Below are 18629 nucleotides of genomic sequence, written 5' to 3'. Positions count from 1 at the left end.
GAACTTCATGCATGCCAGGCAGGGCTCTTCACGCAGAGCCCTGTCCCAGCCTTATTATTTATTTATTTGTGTGTTTATTTGTTTTTTTGATGTAGAATCTTTATCTGAAGCTCAGGTTGTCTTAAGAACTTGGGGAAATCCTCCTGCCTCGGTTTCCTGCAGGCACGTATTACTGTGCGCTGGTTAGGCTTCTGAGTATAGCATTGGGGTCTGGTCTGGCCTCCTTGAAGCCCTTGTGTTCTAGGCAGGAACCTTAGCCGGCCAGGTCTGAGCAGCTGGAGAGGCTGCACGCAGGAGAGACCCCCACATTCTCCATGTGCAGAGGGACCTGAGGCAGGCTGAGACGAGGAACAAGGCTGGTTTGAGCTGCCCAGTGTTTGCTGGGCCAGTTTCTCCTGGCTCCTGCCTTGCCATCCTCAGTTCTTCTAGAACATACAGTGGTTCGCCGAAGTCTCTCTTGTTATAAGTCCGTGAAACCCGGTCGCAGAAGAAAGCCGCACGCCCCCGCACACTAACCAACATCACTGTGTGGGGTCCCCTTTTCGGAGACCAGTATCCGACCTGTACTACTCGTGGCCCAAGACACACACCTGAAAGTAAATGCAGCAGGCCGCCAGCCAGGGGTGGGCGCCTCTGTGCCCTCGGGCTCACAGGTGCGGTGTTGTGCCCCACCTGATTCAGGAATTTGCGTTTTTAAATGTGTTCAGTGTGTGTGTGCGTGCATGTTTGCACACTTGGAAGTTAAGGGACAACTTGGAAGAGACCGGCCCCTCCTTCCACCTTGTGAGTCTAGGTGATCCAGCAGGCATGATGGCACAGCCTTCATTCCCAGACAGAGGCAGGCTTAGCGGAGCTCTGAGTTCACGGCCAGCCTGTTCTGGCCACTTTGCCATCTTGGCAGCCTCCATCGGAGCTTATTCTGCTCATGTGTGTGGCTGACTGGATGCCCTGGAGTGTGAAATAGCATAGCGGGAGACAGCTGTAGAGAGCAGAGTTGAGAGGTAGGCCGTCATGTCCCAACATGGACACCTTGGGAGACCTTGGGAGGGAGGACGACCACAGGGCATGCTGGAAGGATGGAGGAGGTGGTGCCGTGTCATGGCTGCTAGCAAGGAGGGTGCAGGTTCAGGTTGGGCACTGTCCTGTGAGGGTGGCCACAGGGGACCGGGAGTGTGGGCAGCAGGAACAGCTGTCTCCTCCACAACCCAGCACTCCGCCATCTAGTTCTGGGGCTGGATTTGCCTATTCTAGACACTTAAATTTTTTACTTATTATTACTGCTGCGTGTGCGTGTGCACGCCATGTGTGTGGAGTCAGAGGACAGCTTGCAGGAGTCAGCTCTTTGCTCTTGTCACTCATGTCATCAGCCTGTGTTCTAGACATTCTTATCACGGAGTCCCACACTATGGTCCCTTGTGTCTGGTTCTCTTACTGAACACAGTGTCCCCAGTGTCCCTCTACCCCGTGGAGTGTGCCTGAGCATCACTCCTGTTCCTGGCTATGTAATACTCTGGTGCGTTTGTGGTACACACCATGTGTCCATCGTCTGTCAGTGGCCCGTGAGCTAGGTGTATGGAGGATAGGCTATTCTGGATGTTCACGTGGGGCTTGTGTGGACCTTTGCTTTGGGCACGAGGCTGAAAGCAGAGTTGCTGGGTCTTGTGACAGCTCTGTTTAACTCTTAGGAACTACTGAACTGTTTCCAGGGCTTTGCCATGCTGCTGGATTGCCTGTGCCATGAGGGCCTGGCTTCTTCTCTAAACTCAGGGTGCCCAGCATACCTTAGCAAGTGCCCCTTGTCTCCACCCCTACCCCAGGTCCAGGTCTGAACTCTCTGCCTGGCCAGAGGGGCCAGTGAGGATCACCAGAGCTCAAACCACAGCTCACCTGTGGGTGTCTCCTACCACACAGGCTCCTGAAGCAGGTCCTGTCCCTGACTGATCAGGCATGACCCACGCCTTCTGGAGCTGCCACTCAGAACAAGAGGGAGCAGCAGTGCTCCGAGGGGGCAGGAGGAGATGACACAGCAGAGTGGGGCCGAGCCTGCAGCCGTGGGGTTCCTGGGACAAGTCGTCAGCACCTCTCTCTCTCAGCCGGCTGCCTCCAGCCCAGCGTGCACCAGCTGAGTGAGGGTCTCCTGGGAGCCTGTGAGCACAGGCACAAGCCAGCACCACGGGGCTGGCCTCTCAGGATGAAGGAGGGTCTGCCCACTCACCCTCAGGGTACTTGGTTGGGAGGCAGAGGCTGTGGCTGAGAATGTTTGAGCCTTCCAGCCCCTTCAGACCGTCAGCTAGTGGCTGCCCCCACCCCCAGTCTCTGTATGTGTGTACATGCTGTGTGGATACATACACAAAGGATTCTATTACTCTTGCTCATTCCTTTGCTTAAAGAAACAAAACAAGGCTGGAAAAACAAAAAACAAAACAAGGCTGTCCTGGACTCACTTTGCAGACCAGGCTTACCTTGAACAGGTGGTTCACATCTTTAATCCTAGCACTCTGGAGATAGAGGCAGGCAGGTCTCTGAGTTCAAGGCCAGCCTGGTCTATAGAGTGAGTTTGAGGCCAGCCTGGTCTGCACAGGGAAACCCTGTCTCAAAAAACAAAACAAAACAAAAACTAAAACAGATTGAAATAAAACAGCCTCTTGGGCTTGAGAGATGGCCTAGCTGTTAGGAGCACTACCTGCTTTTGCAGAGGACCAAGTTCAACTCCCAGCATCCGCACAACAGCTCACAACCATCTGTAACCTTAGTTCCAGGGGATCCAATGCCCTCTCTAGGTTCTGCAGGCAGCAGGAACACACAGGTGCACAGATACACATGCTGGCAACGCTCACATTAATTAAAGCACATACAATTGAGGCAAACCTTCAAAACCCAGCAAGGCTGATCCCGAACCCGCTGTTGTTGACAACCTCAGACTCCTCACCATCCTGGGTTGGGCCTAGTGCTGGGATGGCAGGTGTGCACAGCACACTTGTGTACGCCGGACCAGCGCTCCACCCTCACAGTCCCAGCCTGAGTTACTCCCTTGGGGCAGCCTCTCACCAAGCCTGGAGGTCGCCATTGTTTGGTTGTGTCCGTCAATGCTGGCAAGAGTGGCCATGCCCGGCTTGTTGTGTTGGTGCTGGCATCCAGAGTCTGCACAGTGGGCGCTCTTACCTGGTAGACCATCCTCCAGGTCCTTTTTTTTGTCTCTCACAGATGGTGAGAGACATGTAGCCCAGGCTGGACTCTAACTTCTCATGTAGCCCAGGCTGGACTCTAACTTCCTGTGTAGCCCTGGATGACCTTGACCTCTTAATTCCCCTGCCTCTACCTCCCTAGTGCTGGGACCAGGGGTGTGTGATACCACAGCTTGTTTATGGGGTGCTGGGGATGGAACGCAAGGCTTCACCTATGCTTGCAAACAGCCATGGGTCTGCCCCGTAGCTTGTGTTTATTTTTTGAGGCAGTCACGCTCTATCCCAGGCCCCTCTTGAGCATGTTTCCTTGCTGCCTCAGCTTCTCAAGTGCTGTGGTGATAGCCTCCTGCAGAATGCTGGGCCACGCCTGGCTAGGCAAAGGCTCATCACTGAGCCACATCCCCAGTTCACCACAAAATATGAGGACAGCCAGTCCCCCAGATCACACACTCCATCAGTGGTCTCTCTGAATGCCTCCCAGTTGTGACCAGCTCTTAGAGGTCTGGGCTTGCTGGGCAGATAGCCTTGGAGCTGGGACTAGTGGGGAGCAGGGCTTCTGGCCTTGCTGGCAGTCTCACGTCTGCCCGCTGGGCCCCTTCCCTCCCTCCTGCCACCATCCCCAGGCAGGCCCTTCCCCTGGCTGGATTACACAAGCCACTGCCTGCTGCTTGCGGCCTGGGCTGTGGGCAATTACTGGAAGGCCCAGCTCTGCTCCAGGGCTTGGCTGGGCGGTGGCCATCTCTTCTTCCTGCCTATTTGGTGATTAACCTTGTGTGCTGCCTGCCTGAATTCTACCCCCACTCCTGGCTGGTCTAGGGGCTCTGATCTTGGCTGGTGGGGAGCCTGGGGAGCTCAGTGTGCTCTGGTCTGTGCCACAGGCCTGCGGCAGGACACAGTTGTTCTGTGTCTGACCCTGTAGGGGCTTAGTGTTCACCACCCGCCCGCCAGGAACACCCTGAGCAGGACTTTCCTGGATCAGACCTGGGCCAACTTCTGGAAATCTTCTGAGGTACTTGGGGCTCCTGATAGGCTCTGGGTATCTGTAATGTCCTCTGAGGGCCCGTCTGACCCTCCCCTGGGCTCACAGCCTCAGGCTGTGCTGCTCATTAGTGGCTGGGCCTGGTGGGCATTAGCCATGCTATGACCAGCTGATGGCCTCAATGGGGCAGGAGCCACCCCTGTGCCTTATGCCCTGACACCTTCCCAAATGGGAGGGACAGGAGTCAGGGGCCTTCACAGTCCTTTCAGGATGATCTCTCCACCACAGGACATGAAGTTGCACCTGCTGCTGCCAGCACAGAGTGGGAAGCCCAGATAGTCGCCACCTGAGGGTTTCGGAGCCCCCCCCCCCCCCCGCCACCTGCCTGATGCTGGCAGTGGAGCCTACCATGGATGGGGACTTCCCTCCGCATGAACTCCCACCCCCTGGAGGTGGCATCCAGCTACAGGTGAGCCTTGTCCTTGAACTGAAAACCATCTCAGGGGACATAGTGGGTGCCCTGATGGCCAGTGTGGCCAGGACAGTCTTTGGAGCACTTCCTGCTCCCCAGCTCCCTGATACCCTGACATGGTCCTGCCCCCGAGTGCAGAAAAGGGTTGACTTTGATCTTGGCCGGCAGCAGCCTCCCTCAAGTCTCCTGGTGCACAGTTAGCTGTGGAGGGGCTGTTGTTGTTGTCGTTTTGTTTTTGAGGCTGGGTTTCCCATAGCTTAGGCTAGCCTCAAGTGTGCATATAGAAGAGGGTGATCTTGAACCAGCTCCGCCTGCTGAAAGCCAGATGACAGGCACGTGCCACCACACCCCATGTGTGTAGGGCTAGCAATGAAGCCCAGGGCTTACGTGCTGCAAGCTGAGACTAGCTCCAGCTTTTGGGTCGTTTGAGACAGGATGTCACTCTGTAACCCAAACTGGCCTGAACTCTTAGCAGTCCTCCTGCCTCCGCTTCCTGAGTGCTAGGACTCCTGGCAGGGGCTTCTCCTTATTGAAGGGGCACCCTCCGACCCTCTGTCTTCTCCTCGTGCTGTCCCAGGCCCTGGGGATGCAGGACACCACCCTGTTCCAGGACACAGGAAGGGTGGGTGGTCAGACAGGGTGAGGGTTAGCCAGAGCTGGGCCATAGTGCAATCTCCGGGAGCACAGGTGGGACAGGGGGCTCTCTGAGGCGATGGAAGGGCCAGGTGGGGTGGTACTGACCCCGTGCCCACACCCATGCCCAGCTGTGGCACCGTGCACTCCTGTGGTGGAGCACGAAAGAGGAAGTGTCATTAATGGAGCTTCCAGACCTTTTGGGGTGGCGGAAGCAACAGCTACTGATACCCAGAATGTCACTTGCAGCTCAGAAACCCTGGCTGGCTTCCAGTGCCTGCGGCCAGTGGCAACTAGGCCATACCGACCTCCTATCTTCTGCTTGGCTTTCTGTGTTTCCCGCCCACTGTTCCTTCATCCACAGCCCATAATTTACTTAATTATTTCCCTATTGTCGGGCCTTTGGAGAGAGTCCAATTTCCTGTGCTATAAATATCGCTGCCTCCTCCTCCCTCCTTCCATCCCTGTGGTGTGATTCTGAAACAGGATTTCAGGGAGAGACCTGGGATGGTGGGCTCTCAGTGGGTTGAACTGGGACTACCAGGCTATATGTACTTCATGGTGACATTCCATGATGCCCATTTAAGGCAGAGCCAAAGCCCCATTAGGGATAGGAATGTTGATCTCCTGTTGAAGAGGTTGTGGGTGAACCTCAACTTTTCCCAGGGTATGCTTTGGGCCTCAGTGCCTGGAGCCACATCCCCAGCCTAATCCACTCCCAAACCCCTCCCTTACTGGGGGATTCTAGACAGGGGCTCTGTCACCAAGCCATGTTCCAACCCCTCCATGCACAGCCTCCAGGGCTCTTGTTGGCAGGGGATGTTTTCAGCTTTCCGGGGCCATACCCCCACACTCAGTGCATCATTACCCCCTGCTGTCTGCTTTGCAACCCTCCATGGCTTCCCTCATGCACATGGGCAGGCTGAGACCCTGGCTGGCTTACTGGCTCTCTGAGCCCTGCCTTTGCACACCGGGGCCCTGCTTTCCTCTTGCCACCCAGTGCCCTCTGTTTCAGAATCCGCTCCTGCACTGTCCATGGTGGAGCAGCTTCTCACCGGTGTATCCCAACTTCTCCAGTGAAAACCAGTAAGTGTGGCAGTGGGGCCTCACCTCACCTCTGCATGGCCAGAGCCCACCGAGGGCCCCAGGGTCTGGAGAGAGAGCGCCGGCTGAGCCCTGCGTCTCATCAGCCGGCTTTGAGATGGAGGAGTTACTCGGGGAGGACTCCAGGACACCCAGAGAGTCCTGGGTTTTGAAGGCTTAGAAGGAGTCTGCCTGGGGAGTGTGCAGACATCTCAAAGCAGATGCTGTTACAGCTTCTGAGTGTTTTGTGATGCTTGAGGGGCCGTTTAAGGATGCTGTGTGCCTGCGTGTACCTGTGCATGTGGAGCCAGAGGTCAACACTGACTGTCTGTAACCCTGACCAGAGCTCACTCTGTAGACCAGGCTGGTGTGGAACTCACAAAGCTCCATCTGCCTCTGCCTCCCAGCTGCTGGGATTAAAGGGTGGCTATCACACCCAGCTCATATATGGGCATTTTGACTGCATGTATGTCTGTACATGACATGTATGGAGACCGGAAGAAGGTGTTGGGTCTCCTAGAATTGGAATTACAAATAGTTGTGAGCTGGCATTTGGGTGCCAGGAGCCAGTGCTCTAACCACTGAGCCATCTCTCCAGTCCCATCTGCCTTGGTTTGGGGGTAGGAGACATTGTTTTAATCTTTTGGGGTTTTTGGTTGTTTGTTTGTTTTGATTTTTGAGACAGGGTTTCTCTGTGTAACAGAGCCCTGGCTGTCCTGGAACTTGCTCTGTAGACCAGGCTGGCCTCAAATTCAGAGATCTGCCTGCCTGTCTCTTGAGTGCTGGGATTACAGGCATGCACCACTGCCCGGCCCACCTTGGTTTTTGAGACTGGATCTCCCACTGGACCTAGAGTGCACCACTGTGGCTGCCTCCACTTCTCCCAGTGCTGAGGTCAGAGGTGTGTGCGGCCACGCCCTGCTCTGTGGGGTACAGGTTCTCACCTGCACAGCAAATGCTCTTCTGCACAGAGCTGTCTCCCCAGTGCAGGCTCTGGAATTTATTATGTAAACTCAGCCCTTACCAGGTGCAGGCAGCCGTCATGTTTGTCTTAGGATACTCTCCAGATAAGAGGTAGAAGCCTAAGATGGCCACTGCCTCTCTGCTCTGGGAACCAAAGAGGACAAGGAGTTGGAGCCCTGAGAGGAGAGGCTCTGGGGCCTCCTCCTTCTCTGCCCTTCTGAGTTCCCTTGAGCCTACCCCCAGGGTCAACACAGCTCACTGAGTCTGGCCCTCCTCACCTAGAGAGTGTCATTACTCAGGTGGGAAAGAGGCAGCCATGACAAGACTGGCCTCTGTTCTGGTCACAGGCTTCTCCTCACTCTTCTTGGCCACTGAGGAGCAGAACAGGGAGATGGACAGGGAGGGACTTGGAGTCTTAGGGTATGATTGTCCATCCTGTCTTGGTGCAGAGCCTGAGGGGCAGGTTGGTGGACTGTTTCAAGCCTGGTCCAGGATGTTCTAAGCTGTGTGTCTGAAGTGCCTGGGCCAGACCGTGGCTGCCCAGCGTGGCTGGTAGAGCCTTATAAGCCACGTGGTTGAGCTCCCATGAGTTGTGAGGAGTACTAGGATCCTCTGTCTCCCTCACCTCACCCAGCCCCATGGTGACGATCCTGACTTCTTCTTGCAGACAGTTCGTGGGCTCCACCCCATTCCTTGGTGGCCAGTCCTGCCCTGAAACCAGCTATCCCACCCCAGCCAGCGTCCCCAGCTTCTTCTCCAAAAGCAGCGACTTTCCTCAGGTAACAGTCCTCCTTGCACCCACTGCACAGGGCTCTTAGCTGTTGCTGTGGCCACCGGTTTTCAACAGGGCTGACTGGCACAGGGATTCGAGGCCACTCTGGGAAGGGAGGATCAAGGCCAGGCTGGCCTTGGCATCATGGGATTGAGATCTGCTGTCACTGGCCTTTGGCACTTCTCCTCGGGGTTGTGTCTAGAGGTGACTTTTTCACAGCCTGGGAGCTTTACGAGGAAGGCTAAAGGCTGCCAGGGACTGGGGCCCGCTGGTAGATCATCCTCACTGGCTGCCATGGTGTCCCATGCCTGCACTGTGGCAGGATCTCCCTGCAGGCCCTTCACAAAGTGCCCATGCCATGTGTGGCAGCAAAGCTCACCCGCAGATCCCAGGAAAGAGTTTGAATCCCATTCCCTGTGGAACACCAAAGCAGCTGCTCCACCAGCCCCCTCACTGCCACTTCAGGGACTTATGCCAGCAAACTGTCCCAGAGGTGTCTGCTCAGTAACAGGCAGTGGCACACGCTTCTGTGTGAAGAGGCTCCTCAGACCACAACAAGGAAACCAGCCAAGCCTATCAGCCCCTTTCTGGCTGCCTCATCTGTCTCTCTGTCTTTGCCTCTGTGTCTCTGTCTGTGTGTCAGTCAGGATTCTAAAGGGATAGAACTGATGAACGAATATACAAGATATAGTATATATCATACACAGGGGTAGATACACAGCCACATGTGGCCGTTCAGCAGAGTGGCTTGTGGTAGGCTGTGGTCTGGAGTCTGTCTGTGGCTCTTTCCCATAGTCTCTCAGTCCAGGAAGCTGGGGGTCTCAGCAGTCCTGATCCAGAGCTGGAGTCCTGGAGGATTCCTAGGGAGCGCTGCTCTTCGGTCTGCACCGGAATCCTGAAGAAGTAGGTTCTAACACGAGCGAAGGAATGCCTCCGCAGCAGGGTGATGAACCCACCAGCAAGAGTGGTGGCGAGCAGGCAGAAAGCAAAAGCTTCCTCCTCCACGCCCTTTTGTGTGGACTGCTACCAGACGGTGTGGCCCAGGTTTAGGGTGGTCCAGTTGAGACTCCCCCACAAGTGTTCCCAGCTGCTTGGGCTGGTTGATTCCAGATGTAAAGCTGGCAACCAAGATCAGCTATCACACTGTGTCTCTATGTCTCCCTGTCTCTACCCTCTGTCTTTGTGTCTATTTGTCTCTATCTCTCTTCTGATGCCAGAGGCCCACTCCTGCCTCCCTATGGTCAAAACTCCATGAGGTGAGCCACCCCCTTGCTCTGCCAGCTGTGCTCGTGTGGGCTGCTTATATGAACCCCATTTGTCCCCACACATCTGTTAACACGGCGGCTAGCTGTTACCTCTCATCAGTGGCTGGCCGTTTCCATCCAGGGGGTGAGCATTTACTGAGCACTTGCTGATTGTGTGTCCTGCACACACGGACCCCAGAATGCTCTGGAGGTGCCCACCCTCATGCCTGTGCCCTGTCCACAAAAGGTTGGACCCAGGGGACTCTATTAAAACTGGCAGTGGGGCCCAAGCTCATCACCTGCTTCCACGTTCCCCATCTCCCCAGGCCACAGATGGCCTCTAATTCCAAGAAGGAGCCAGACCTAAGCCAAGCCTCACAGCAGGGCAGAAGGGACATAAGGAATGGCTTCAGTAAGGACCCCGAGCTAGGGGCCTCTCCCTGGGGCAGACAGCGAGAGTCAGAGCTCACGAGCTGCCACGCTGCCAGTCCTGAGCAGGGAGGAGGGCTGCAAGCCTGCTGGAGACGCTGCCGGCCCCACCCGCCTGCGTGTAGTCTCTGCCTTGCAGGTGGCAGGGTTCACACTGGCTTCAGGACACAGTTTCCCACAGTTTGTTCCTGTGGCAAGAAAAGCAGACACCTCAACCCTCACGTGGCCTCTGTGCTCTGTGGACATGTCCCCTACCACAGTGTGAACCAGGAGTCAGAACGGAACACCCACCTCTGCTTGGACAGAAGCTGGGAACTAAACATGAGCCCCTGAGCTTCCTGGCAGAAGAAGCTAAACGAGAAAAGAGATGAGCCACTTGCCTTATGCCTACAAGGAGAAAGCCTGTGAAAATCTTCCCATCCTCACACTCTGGGAGCCAGGCAGGAGGATGGAGAGTTTGAGGTGTTCCTGGGCTATTCCTTGAGAGTCTCTCTCATAGCAACAAGAAAACTATAACAGAAAGAGAAATAGAAGAGACCAAATGTTATCTGAGACTCTGTCCCTTCCCCATGGGTAGGAGCCTCCTGTGCTCAAGGCAGCTTGGAAGATGCCTCTGATGTCTGCTGCCTTCTGCTCAGGCCCTGTGCTCAGCCTCCTCATCCCTCTGCTATGAGCTGTGGGGTCCCCTCCCCTGACAGCATTTCCCATGATGCTACTTATCTCTGAGACCTGGGCCCCCAGCAGCTGCTGACTGGACCCGCCACGTCACACACTGGTCACGTCGGGCTCCCACCGAGTATCTTGAGTGCCTGACAGTCCCCCTGGAGCCCTGCCTTCCTTTTCAGCCAGTCCCAGTCCTCGACCATCTGCTTCTCCAAGGAAAGGGCTTGGTGCATCCCTGCTCGGCCTTCCTTCTCTAGGTGGCACGGAGCCCCTACCCCATGGGCTCCCATATCCCCGCTCGGTGACCGGAACAGCTCCACGGGCCCCTGTGGGAATAGCACACCCTGGGCTGTACAGGTGCGTGGCTACTCGACACCTGGTTTTGTCTCCATTCTTGAGTTTTTTTTAGTTGAGACATCATGTGACTCCCAAGCTCCCATGTCACCCATCCCATGAACTACCATCTCTCCCCTCCTCAGTCCCCAGCACCCAAGAATCCTTTTCCTGTTTCTGGAGTCTCCTGCTCTGGACATTTCCTGTATGGAGTCCCACACTGTGTGGCCTCTTGCGTCTGGGTCTCTCACGATGTCTTCAAGCCCCTCCACAATGTGGCCTGTCATTACCTCTCATGGCTGAGCAATACTCCATGTGTGTGTTGTCCGCTCATCTGCAGGAACTTGATTATCCATTTGACCATCGTGGATGACAAGCGTTTCCGTGGGGACTTGATCCTGTGGTTCAGGGGTGCATCCTGAGGAGTGTGGGTGTGGCTGGAGACTACAGCCAGAGCTGTTAGCTTTTGAGTACTGGGAGTTTACACATAGTTGGCTCTTAACTTGGGAGGGCAGGTGCAGCATGCTGGGGCAGAGCCTGGGTCAGATGGGAGTGAGGGGTGCCGGAGGCCTGGGGGAGGACCTGCCATCTAGAACCACCTGCCCCTCTTCTGCGTTCTCCTCAGGCCTCTTCTGGGCTGTACCCCTCCTGGACCGCTTGGCTGTCCTCAGCATTCCCAGTCCCCATCAAGCTGTGCATCTTCCCTGAAGCCCCCTGGGTAGATGCAAAGCCATACAGACCCCACATTCTTGGCCGTGGTCCCACCACTCATTACCCCTAGCCCCTGTACAGGGAGGGTAGCCTCCAGGAGCCCTGTGTGCACAGGTTGGCCGCACCCCAGGCCCCCCACTTCCCTCAAGGCTGTGTGTCCCGTAAAGCGCTCACTTGGCCAGCTGCTGGGAAGCTAGATGAGCTCACGCTCAGGAAGGAGCACTGCTGCCTCCCGCCCTGCAGCGCATCGACTGCTCTGCAAATGCTAGCGGGGATCAGAGGTCTGGCCACTGCCTGCGCAACGGCTTACCGGCATCAGGGAGAGGAGAGCCAGAGAGGGGCGCTAGATTACAGGAAGCCACACCGGCGGCTGCTGCTGCTGCTCTCGGCTTGTAGAGATGTGGGCTGTGGGTTGTGGGGACCCTGCATGTCGAGATCCACTTGCACTGTGGCCTGGGCTGCCTGTGCACAGGACTGTGAGCCACAGGCCGCGGCTAGTGGAGAGGCAGGAGTGGGCAGGGCAGCGGGGACTGCAGCCCAAACCATTAAGAACCTGTCTCTCCCAGCTGGGAAGCCTTCTGGCCCAGGTGGTCTTCACAGTGCCTCCCTGGGCACTCCCACTGTCCCAGCCACCCCGTTACCTCTGAGCCTGTCTCCAGCCTGTTGTGTCAGGGCTCCTCCTGTGTCTGTCCCTCCATGTCATAGGGACAGCTGTGGTGGGGAAAAATTTACCATGACCCTGCAGAACCTCACAGTAGCCCAGTATTTCTGTAAGGACTGTTGCTAGGAGCCAGGGCCAGACACGGCCTGTTCTAACAGGAGTGTTGTGTTGTTTTTCTTGAGATAGGGTCTCTGTAGTGCAGGCTAGCCCTGAACTTATGTAGCTGAGGATGATCTTGAACTCCTGGTCTTCTCAGCTCCACCCCCATGTCTAGTTTCCGCGGTGCCTGTGATGAAGCCCAGGGCTCTGCACTGTGAGCACGCGCTCTGCCCACCAAGCCTGCACCAGCTCCTGCGTTCTCCCTTTCTCTTTCTCTTTGGTTGGTTGGTTTTGCTTTGTTTTGGTTTTTTGAGATAGGACTCTACATGTCCCTGACTGTCCTAGAACTTATTGTGTAGATCAGGCTGGCCTTGAACTCTCATAAGTGTTGAGACTAAAGGTGTGTGCCACCAGGCCTGGCTTATCTCATTATGAAGCCCAGGCTGTTTTGACCTTGTGACAGGGCTCCTGCCTCAGCCTCCTGAGTGTTGGGATCATATGAGCCACCATGTCACTGTAGCAGCTGGGATGAGCTGCTGGCTGCCTTCTGCCATCCAGGCCAGCCCTGCTTCTCTGCCCTGGGGTCCCGTATGTTAGGCTAGCAGTCCTCCCTGTCCTGTTCTGTCCCCTGTGTGGTACAGGAAACTCCACTGTTCCCAGCCTGGCCATACAGTCCTTCACCAGGTGGACAGGAGGATGGGCAACCAAGTCAAAAGGAGACACAGTGGGGAGTTGAACCTAAGGTCAGATGGTTCAGGCTCTCCTTCCCACCCCACTGCCTCTACCAGATCCAAAGACAAAGTACTGGTGGTCCCATAACCTGTCCATGCCCTCGGGCTAGCTCTGTCACTCCTGGCCACCACTAGGCTTTGTGCCCTAGCCTGCCCTGTCCATCAGGGTGACATAATGCCCTCTGCTGCTGAAGTCCTCCGGTCCTTCTTTCCCATGTTCCCAGCTCTCCCTCCTCCCAGGCTGACTCTCTTAGAGCTCCCAGCCAGTCTTCCTGGCTCCTAGAGTTCCCTTCCCATCCCATGCCTGGCCTCCAGGGGCTGTGAGGGGCAGAATCACCCCACAGCTATGGTCAGAGACCCCTCCCCACCACACCCTGAGTGCTTTCTCCTTATACCCACCTGACTCTGACCCCTGGGAGCACCCCAGGTCCGGTACCCTCACTGTTGGGGAGTTTTGAGGCTTCGGCTTTTCATATTAGTTCCTCCAGTCTTTGTCTACCTCCACCCCCAAGACAGGGTTTCTCTGTGTAGCCCCAGCTGTCCTGGAGCTCACTCTGTGGACCAGGCTGGCCTGCGGTCCACAGAGGGCTGAGACGAGATGTGTTCCACCAGCACTGGGCCCTTGGATCTTGGGATTCCCATAGCTGTAAAGATTGTTCTTTCAAAGTCCACTCAGCACCTACGGGAGGATCAGGAGCTGGAGGTTAGCCTTGGCTGCATAGACTATATTTATGGATGCAGGCATCCCTCACCTCTATGTAGTTCTAGAACATCTGTCTCTCAAAGGAAGGTGTACCCATCCCATCCCCAGCCCTTGTAGCCCACGCCGTGAGTGCGCCTGTGGCTGGCTGCTTCTGAGCACTGTGACCTTGGGATTCCTCTACACTGCCCTGCTGGAGCCTCTCTTCTGTTCGTGGCTGTGTGATACTCCTGTCTGAGGACAAGGCATGCTTCGTGCATCGGTGGACACCACTGTTTCCTTCTTTGGTGCTGTGATTCACAGCTGTGGGTGCTCCTAGTTTTCCCACAAGTATTTGGAAATGTGTTTGTGAGGTTAGATCTGAGCCAGCACTCTGCTGTCTGAGAAACTGCTTCCCCAGAGGCCTCGGGCTTCAGCTCCCCACACCCTCACCAGCAGTTGGCATTGTTGGCTTTGACTTAGCTGTTCTTGGAGGTGGCATCCTGCTCTGATTTCTGCTGTGAGTTTGTTGATATAAGGTCTTGCAGTGTAGCCCAGGCTATACTCACAATCCCCCTGCCTCGGCCTCTGAAGGGCTGTTTCGGCAAGGGTGTGCCATAATGCCTGGCTTCACTGTGCTGATTGGAATTGACAAGTTGCTCAGTGCTGTGCCTGTCTGCAGTACAAGGGCTCTTGCGAGGATGAGGGGCTGGGAGATGGGTTTGCTCTGGCTGCTGATTCTGGGGCCTTTGTCCTGGCTGGGATCCTGTTGGCCTGGGCTCCTCAGCCTCTGGCACTGTGTGGCCTTCCTCCTGGTGTACCTCACCCTACAACAGGAGAAGCCGCAGTTCTCAGGGGCAGCCATGGCTGTAGCCCTGTGGGGGACCACACCACTGTGCTGCATTCCTGCCTGCCCACAGTGGAAGTGGCTCCTGCTTTGTGGCCCTGGGGTCTATCCTCAGCATCCCAGCCCCTTTGGGGACACCAGGAATGAACACTTGTGGCCCTGGGATGAGGAAACTGGAGGATGTGGTTTGGTGAAGGGTTAGGGAGCCCCAGTTCATCTTAAGGGAAGAACAGAAGGGTACACAGGCTTTACTTCCCCTAGCCCAGCTTCTCACGATTGTGCCTGCAGCCCCTGTTCCTTGTGATCCCCTGGGGGAGGGGCTGGCACACAGCACGAAGCCCTGTGCTTCAGCAGTCCCAGGGAAACTGAGGCTTTGTCTTTTGCCCCCATGGGATGCCCCAGAGAAGTGGGGTCAGACCAGGCGCTGGGCCCCGGCAGGGTGCGCCGCCTGCCTGCCGTTGTTGACAGCCCTTCTGGGCCGATCCGCCCCCTACAGTAATTCTCCGAGCTCTGCCAGTAACTGCCCTGACTTACCAGGCAGGCATCATTTCCTGAAACCCAGCCCAGCCTTAGGGGAAGTCGGGAGCCGGTGACTAACCCTCATGCAAATGGGGTCGGCAAGATCGGTAGGCGATGCGGACTCTGAGCCGCTGAGCCTTCGGCCACCGTGGTCATGAGGCTGGCGCTCCCCGGCTGTGCTTCCAGGGGGACACGGAGGCCACTGCTCAGCGCCCCGCACCCCGACAATGTCGCAGCTGCGCTTCTGGCTGCAGTTCGCCGCGCTCAACAAGGTAACCAGCCTGGGACCAGCAGGGCCACCCAGAGCCACCTGTGGCGCCCCTGAGCTCCCACAGGTGGCAGAGCGGTGTCGAGGGACGCCCCCAGCTCTGGCCACTCTGTACTTTTCTTGGCAAGTTACAGTGAACATGCCAGATTTTTTTAAGCCAGAGAGTTGGGACTCGGGGTAGTGGCTGCATGAGGTTGACTGTGGGGAGGAGCCACAGGTGCAGGCGGCCCAGCTACCCTCTGTGCTAGGGGAGGGCTGAGGTGAGGGTGTCCTCAGCCCAGGAGGGACTATAGTGAACTCTAAAGGGCAAGACTCAGTCTCAGCCAGGTCTGGTTTGATGGGTAGAGCAGGGAACCCACCTTGCCTCTGGTCTTCCAGTCCAGGAGTTGGGGTATTTGTGTTTCTGTGGGTACTTTCTGGGTTTGTCTTCCTGGGCTGGGGAGGTGTCTGCTGTGTGCCCTCAGAGGCCTGGGAAGATTTAGGGCTAGTTCCTGCCGATTCCCCCACCCCCACTCCCAGCAGGGCTGCTTCAGATACTGCAGCCTTAACCACAGTAGGGACCCTCCCAACCTCCTCATTATGTGCCACCCAACAAAGTATAGATCTTAGAAGGGCCTCACTGGGACCCCATCTTTAGAGTATCCTGCAGGGGAGGCCCAGAGCACCCAAGGGACCAGGTATCTAGCTGTGGCCTTTCCCATGAAGGGCACCTCACCAGTGTGGCTCAGTTTAAATTAGCTGAGTCCCGAAGTGTCTTGTGTATTGGCACTCAGGTGAGCAGGGTCAGGCTCACCTGGGTATTCCGGAAGCCCTGTGTCCAGATGAAGTACCCTACCCCACCCCCGTGCCCATGGGTGGGGGTGGTGTCAAGACATTTATTCCTCACTGGCTTTGTTGATAGAAGTTTTAGACTGGTGTGGAAGGCACTTTCCTGCCACCCTGGCACTGGAGGTGGAGGTAGGATGGGGGTTCAAGGCCATCCTGGGCAATATAGCAAGTTTGAGGTCAGCCTGAGCAATGTGAGAGTTCCTCAGAAAATTAGAGTTCCAGAGTGGCCCCATGTAGCCCTCAGGGCCTCACTTCCCATCCCTGCTTCATACCCATCACATTGATGAGGAGCTTTCCACAACCTCACAATCAGAGTGGTCTGCCTCAGTTTCCCCACACTTTCTTTCTCCATCTGTGACCCCTTAGGAAATGGGTCATCCTGTCCCCCCAGGTAGCCTCCTTGGGCCAGCCTTAACTGGCATTGTTTCCATCTGGGCTGAGGCCACTGTAAGAGCCACAGCTCCTGAGCGTCCTGGGGAAAGTGGTGACCGAACAGGATTGGAGCTGCTCTTGCCAGTGGCTTTGCCAAGCCTTGGTCTCCTCAGTGTGGGCCTTGTGATCCACTGACTAGCTAGGGCCATTGTGGGAATGTGCTGGGCACCTTGCTGGGTCCTCAGGAGCCCTGAGACATGCAGACCCAATGCCCCAGGGCTACGTTCTCCCAGGGGATTTTCTCACCGTGCTGGGGAGCAAGGATCTCAAGGCTGTCCTAAGAAGGGTCGAGACTGGGCGCTATGCTGGGGACAGGGCGCGGGCTGTGGCTGTCCAAGCCTGCACCCAGCACATGATGGGGACACAGGCTCTCAAGAGCCCATGGTGCCCTTTCCTGCCCTGAATATAGGCTGCCACCTCCACAGTGTTGTCGTAGGGCCCTGGGAGGTGAGGGTTGTAAAACCCAGCCCCACGGCATCCCGTGTCAGTCAGGGTTCCCCAGGAAGCCACTAGGTGCCCAGCAAATTGACTCCCCTTTCCTGAGTAAAAGCAGATGACCCTGACTGGCCTCAGCCAAGGGGCCAGCACCTGCAGCTGTCCCCATGCCAGAACTGAGCCAGGACCAGGACTCTTGAGTCTATGGAGCCAAGCCCTGAAGAGCAGCTGCAAAGCAGGCTGGGGCGGCTCAGAGCCACACTCAGGCCTTCTGTCCCTCCCGACCTCTGAAGCCTTGAGCCTAGCCTTCCTGTGCCCTGGGGCAGAGAGAGAGAGCACTAACCTGGGCTGAGCAGGTTCAGGGACAGCCCCTCCCCCAGGGCAGTCCATCCTCCAAGGGTTCCTCCCGGGTAGAGCACCCTCGGAGTGCTCTGTCATGGCCAGGGACAGAAAGCGTAAATGGGGCTCTGCAGCAGGTCACCCCCTGGCCCCAAGGGCAGGTGTCAGCAGGGCCCTCCAGTTTTCTGCCACTGGACTGAGGGCGGCCATGCTGGGGCTGGTGGCTCATCTGGACCGCAGGGCACAGGGAGGCAGTGGTTCTGCCCAGGCCCTGGCCTTCAGGGTCGTCACTGAGCCTCGATCCCTTGTCTGGTAGGGTGGGGCATGGGACCCCCACCTGCAGGGCGCGCTCGGGAGAGGCAGGATTCCTGGCTGGCTGGCATGGTGGCTCACACCTTGGGAGGCTGAGGGAGTAGGAATTTGAGTCTAGCCTGGGCTACTGAGTAGACAGGTGTATGTTTATTGAGTTTTATTCATATTCCATCTGGTTCACTCATTTAAACTGTACATTTCTGTGGTTTTGATGTATTCACAGCTGGTATTTATGACTTTTAGAACATTCCATCCCATCCCCACTATCATCACCCAGCCCTCCCCACCCCTGGAACCCCTACATCCCCTTGCCATCACTGAGGTCCTGTTTCTGGCCCAGAGTCCACACTGTGTGGCCTCATGTGTCTTGCTGTCACTGAGCACCATGTCCTCGGTCACTGCATGCTGTGCTGTGTGTGGGACATCACTCTTCTTGGCTGTGTAATACTCCACTCACTGTGTAGCACAACACATTGTTGCTTGCCTGGACGCGCACACATGGCCAACCACTGCCTCACCTGTGTCTGTCTCCTAGGACCCCTCATTCCTGGAGGACCTCTCCAATGCCTCCATCTTCTCTTCGTCTGTGGATTCCCTGTCCGACATCCCAGATACACCTGACTTCCCGCAGGCCGACAGCCTCAACGAGGTGCCTACCATCTGGGACGTCAGTACCACCTCAACCTCGCACGACAAGGTCAGCACCCGTGTGTGGCACCTCCAGGGCCGCCCTGGATACGGGGTAGAGCAGGGGCCTGGCCAGAACTTAGGAATGATGCCTGCAGCATGCTCAGGCCTGGGTTATAAGGGGTCCTGGACCCCAGAGGCTGGCCGGCCAGCCTCACAGCCCTAGAGGCCTGCCGCACAACCTAGGTTTCCTCGGGCCCCCTGCTGGGAACACAGGTGAAACCTAGAGAGAAATGAAAAGCAGCTTGAATTTATTTTGTTTGGTTTCTTTTTTTAGTGTCCAAGCCAAGGTCTCACAGAGCCCAGGCTAGTCTCAACTTTGTTC

At 56.5% G+C, this 18629-nt stretch overlaps 1 protein-coding gene across 5 annotated transcripts in view; it reads left to right on the top strand.

Annotated features, from left to right (window-relative positions):
• The window catches only part of Sbno2 (strawberry notch homolog 2), a 44784-nt gene that overhangs the window by 12127 nt on the left and 14028 nt on the right, over nt 1–18629 (top strand). For 3 of the 5 annotated variants that reach the window (XM_055607795.1, XM_055607791.1, XM_055607794.1), the window contains exons 2-5: nt 4453–4633; nt 6285–6355; nt 7983–8094; nt 18153–18314. In XM_055607795.1, coding sequence (XP_055463770.1) covers nt 4553–4633; nt 6285–6355; nt 7983–8094; nt 18153–18314 — 426 coding nt within the window. In that variant the 5' untranslated portion in view covers nt 4453–4552. Of the gene's footprint in view, nt 1–4141; nt 4195–4452; nt 4634–6284; nt 6356–7982; nt 8095–14941; nt 15276–18152; nt 18315–18629 lie in introns of those variants that run through there. The other 2 variants (XM_055607792.1, XM_055607796.1) reach the window with 2 other exon arrangements.

Source organism: Psammomys obesus, unplaced genomic scaffold (assembly GCF_907164565.1).
Source record: "Psammomys obesus unplaced genomic scaffold, mPsaObe1.curated_primary_1811, whole genome shotgun sequence".
In the NCBI taxonomy this organism is placed as follows: domain Eukaryota; kingdom Metazoa; phylum Chordata; class Mammalia; order Rodentia; family Muridae; genus Psammomys; species Psammomys obesus.
This window is presented reverse-complemented; position numbering and strand designations above follow the sequence as displayed.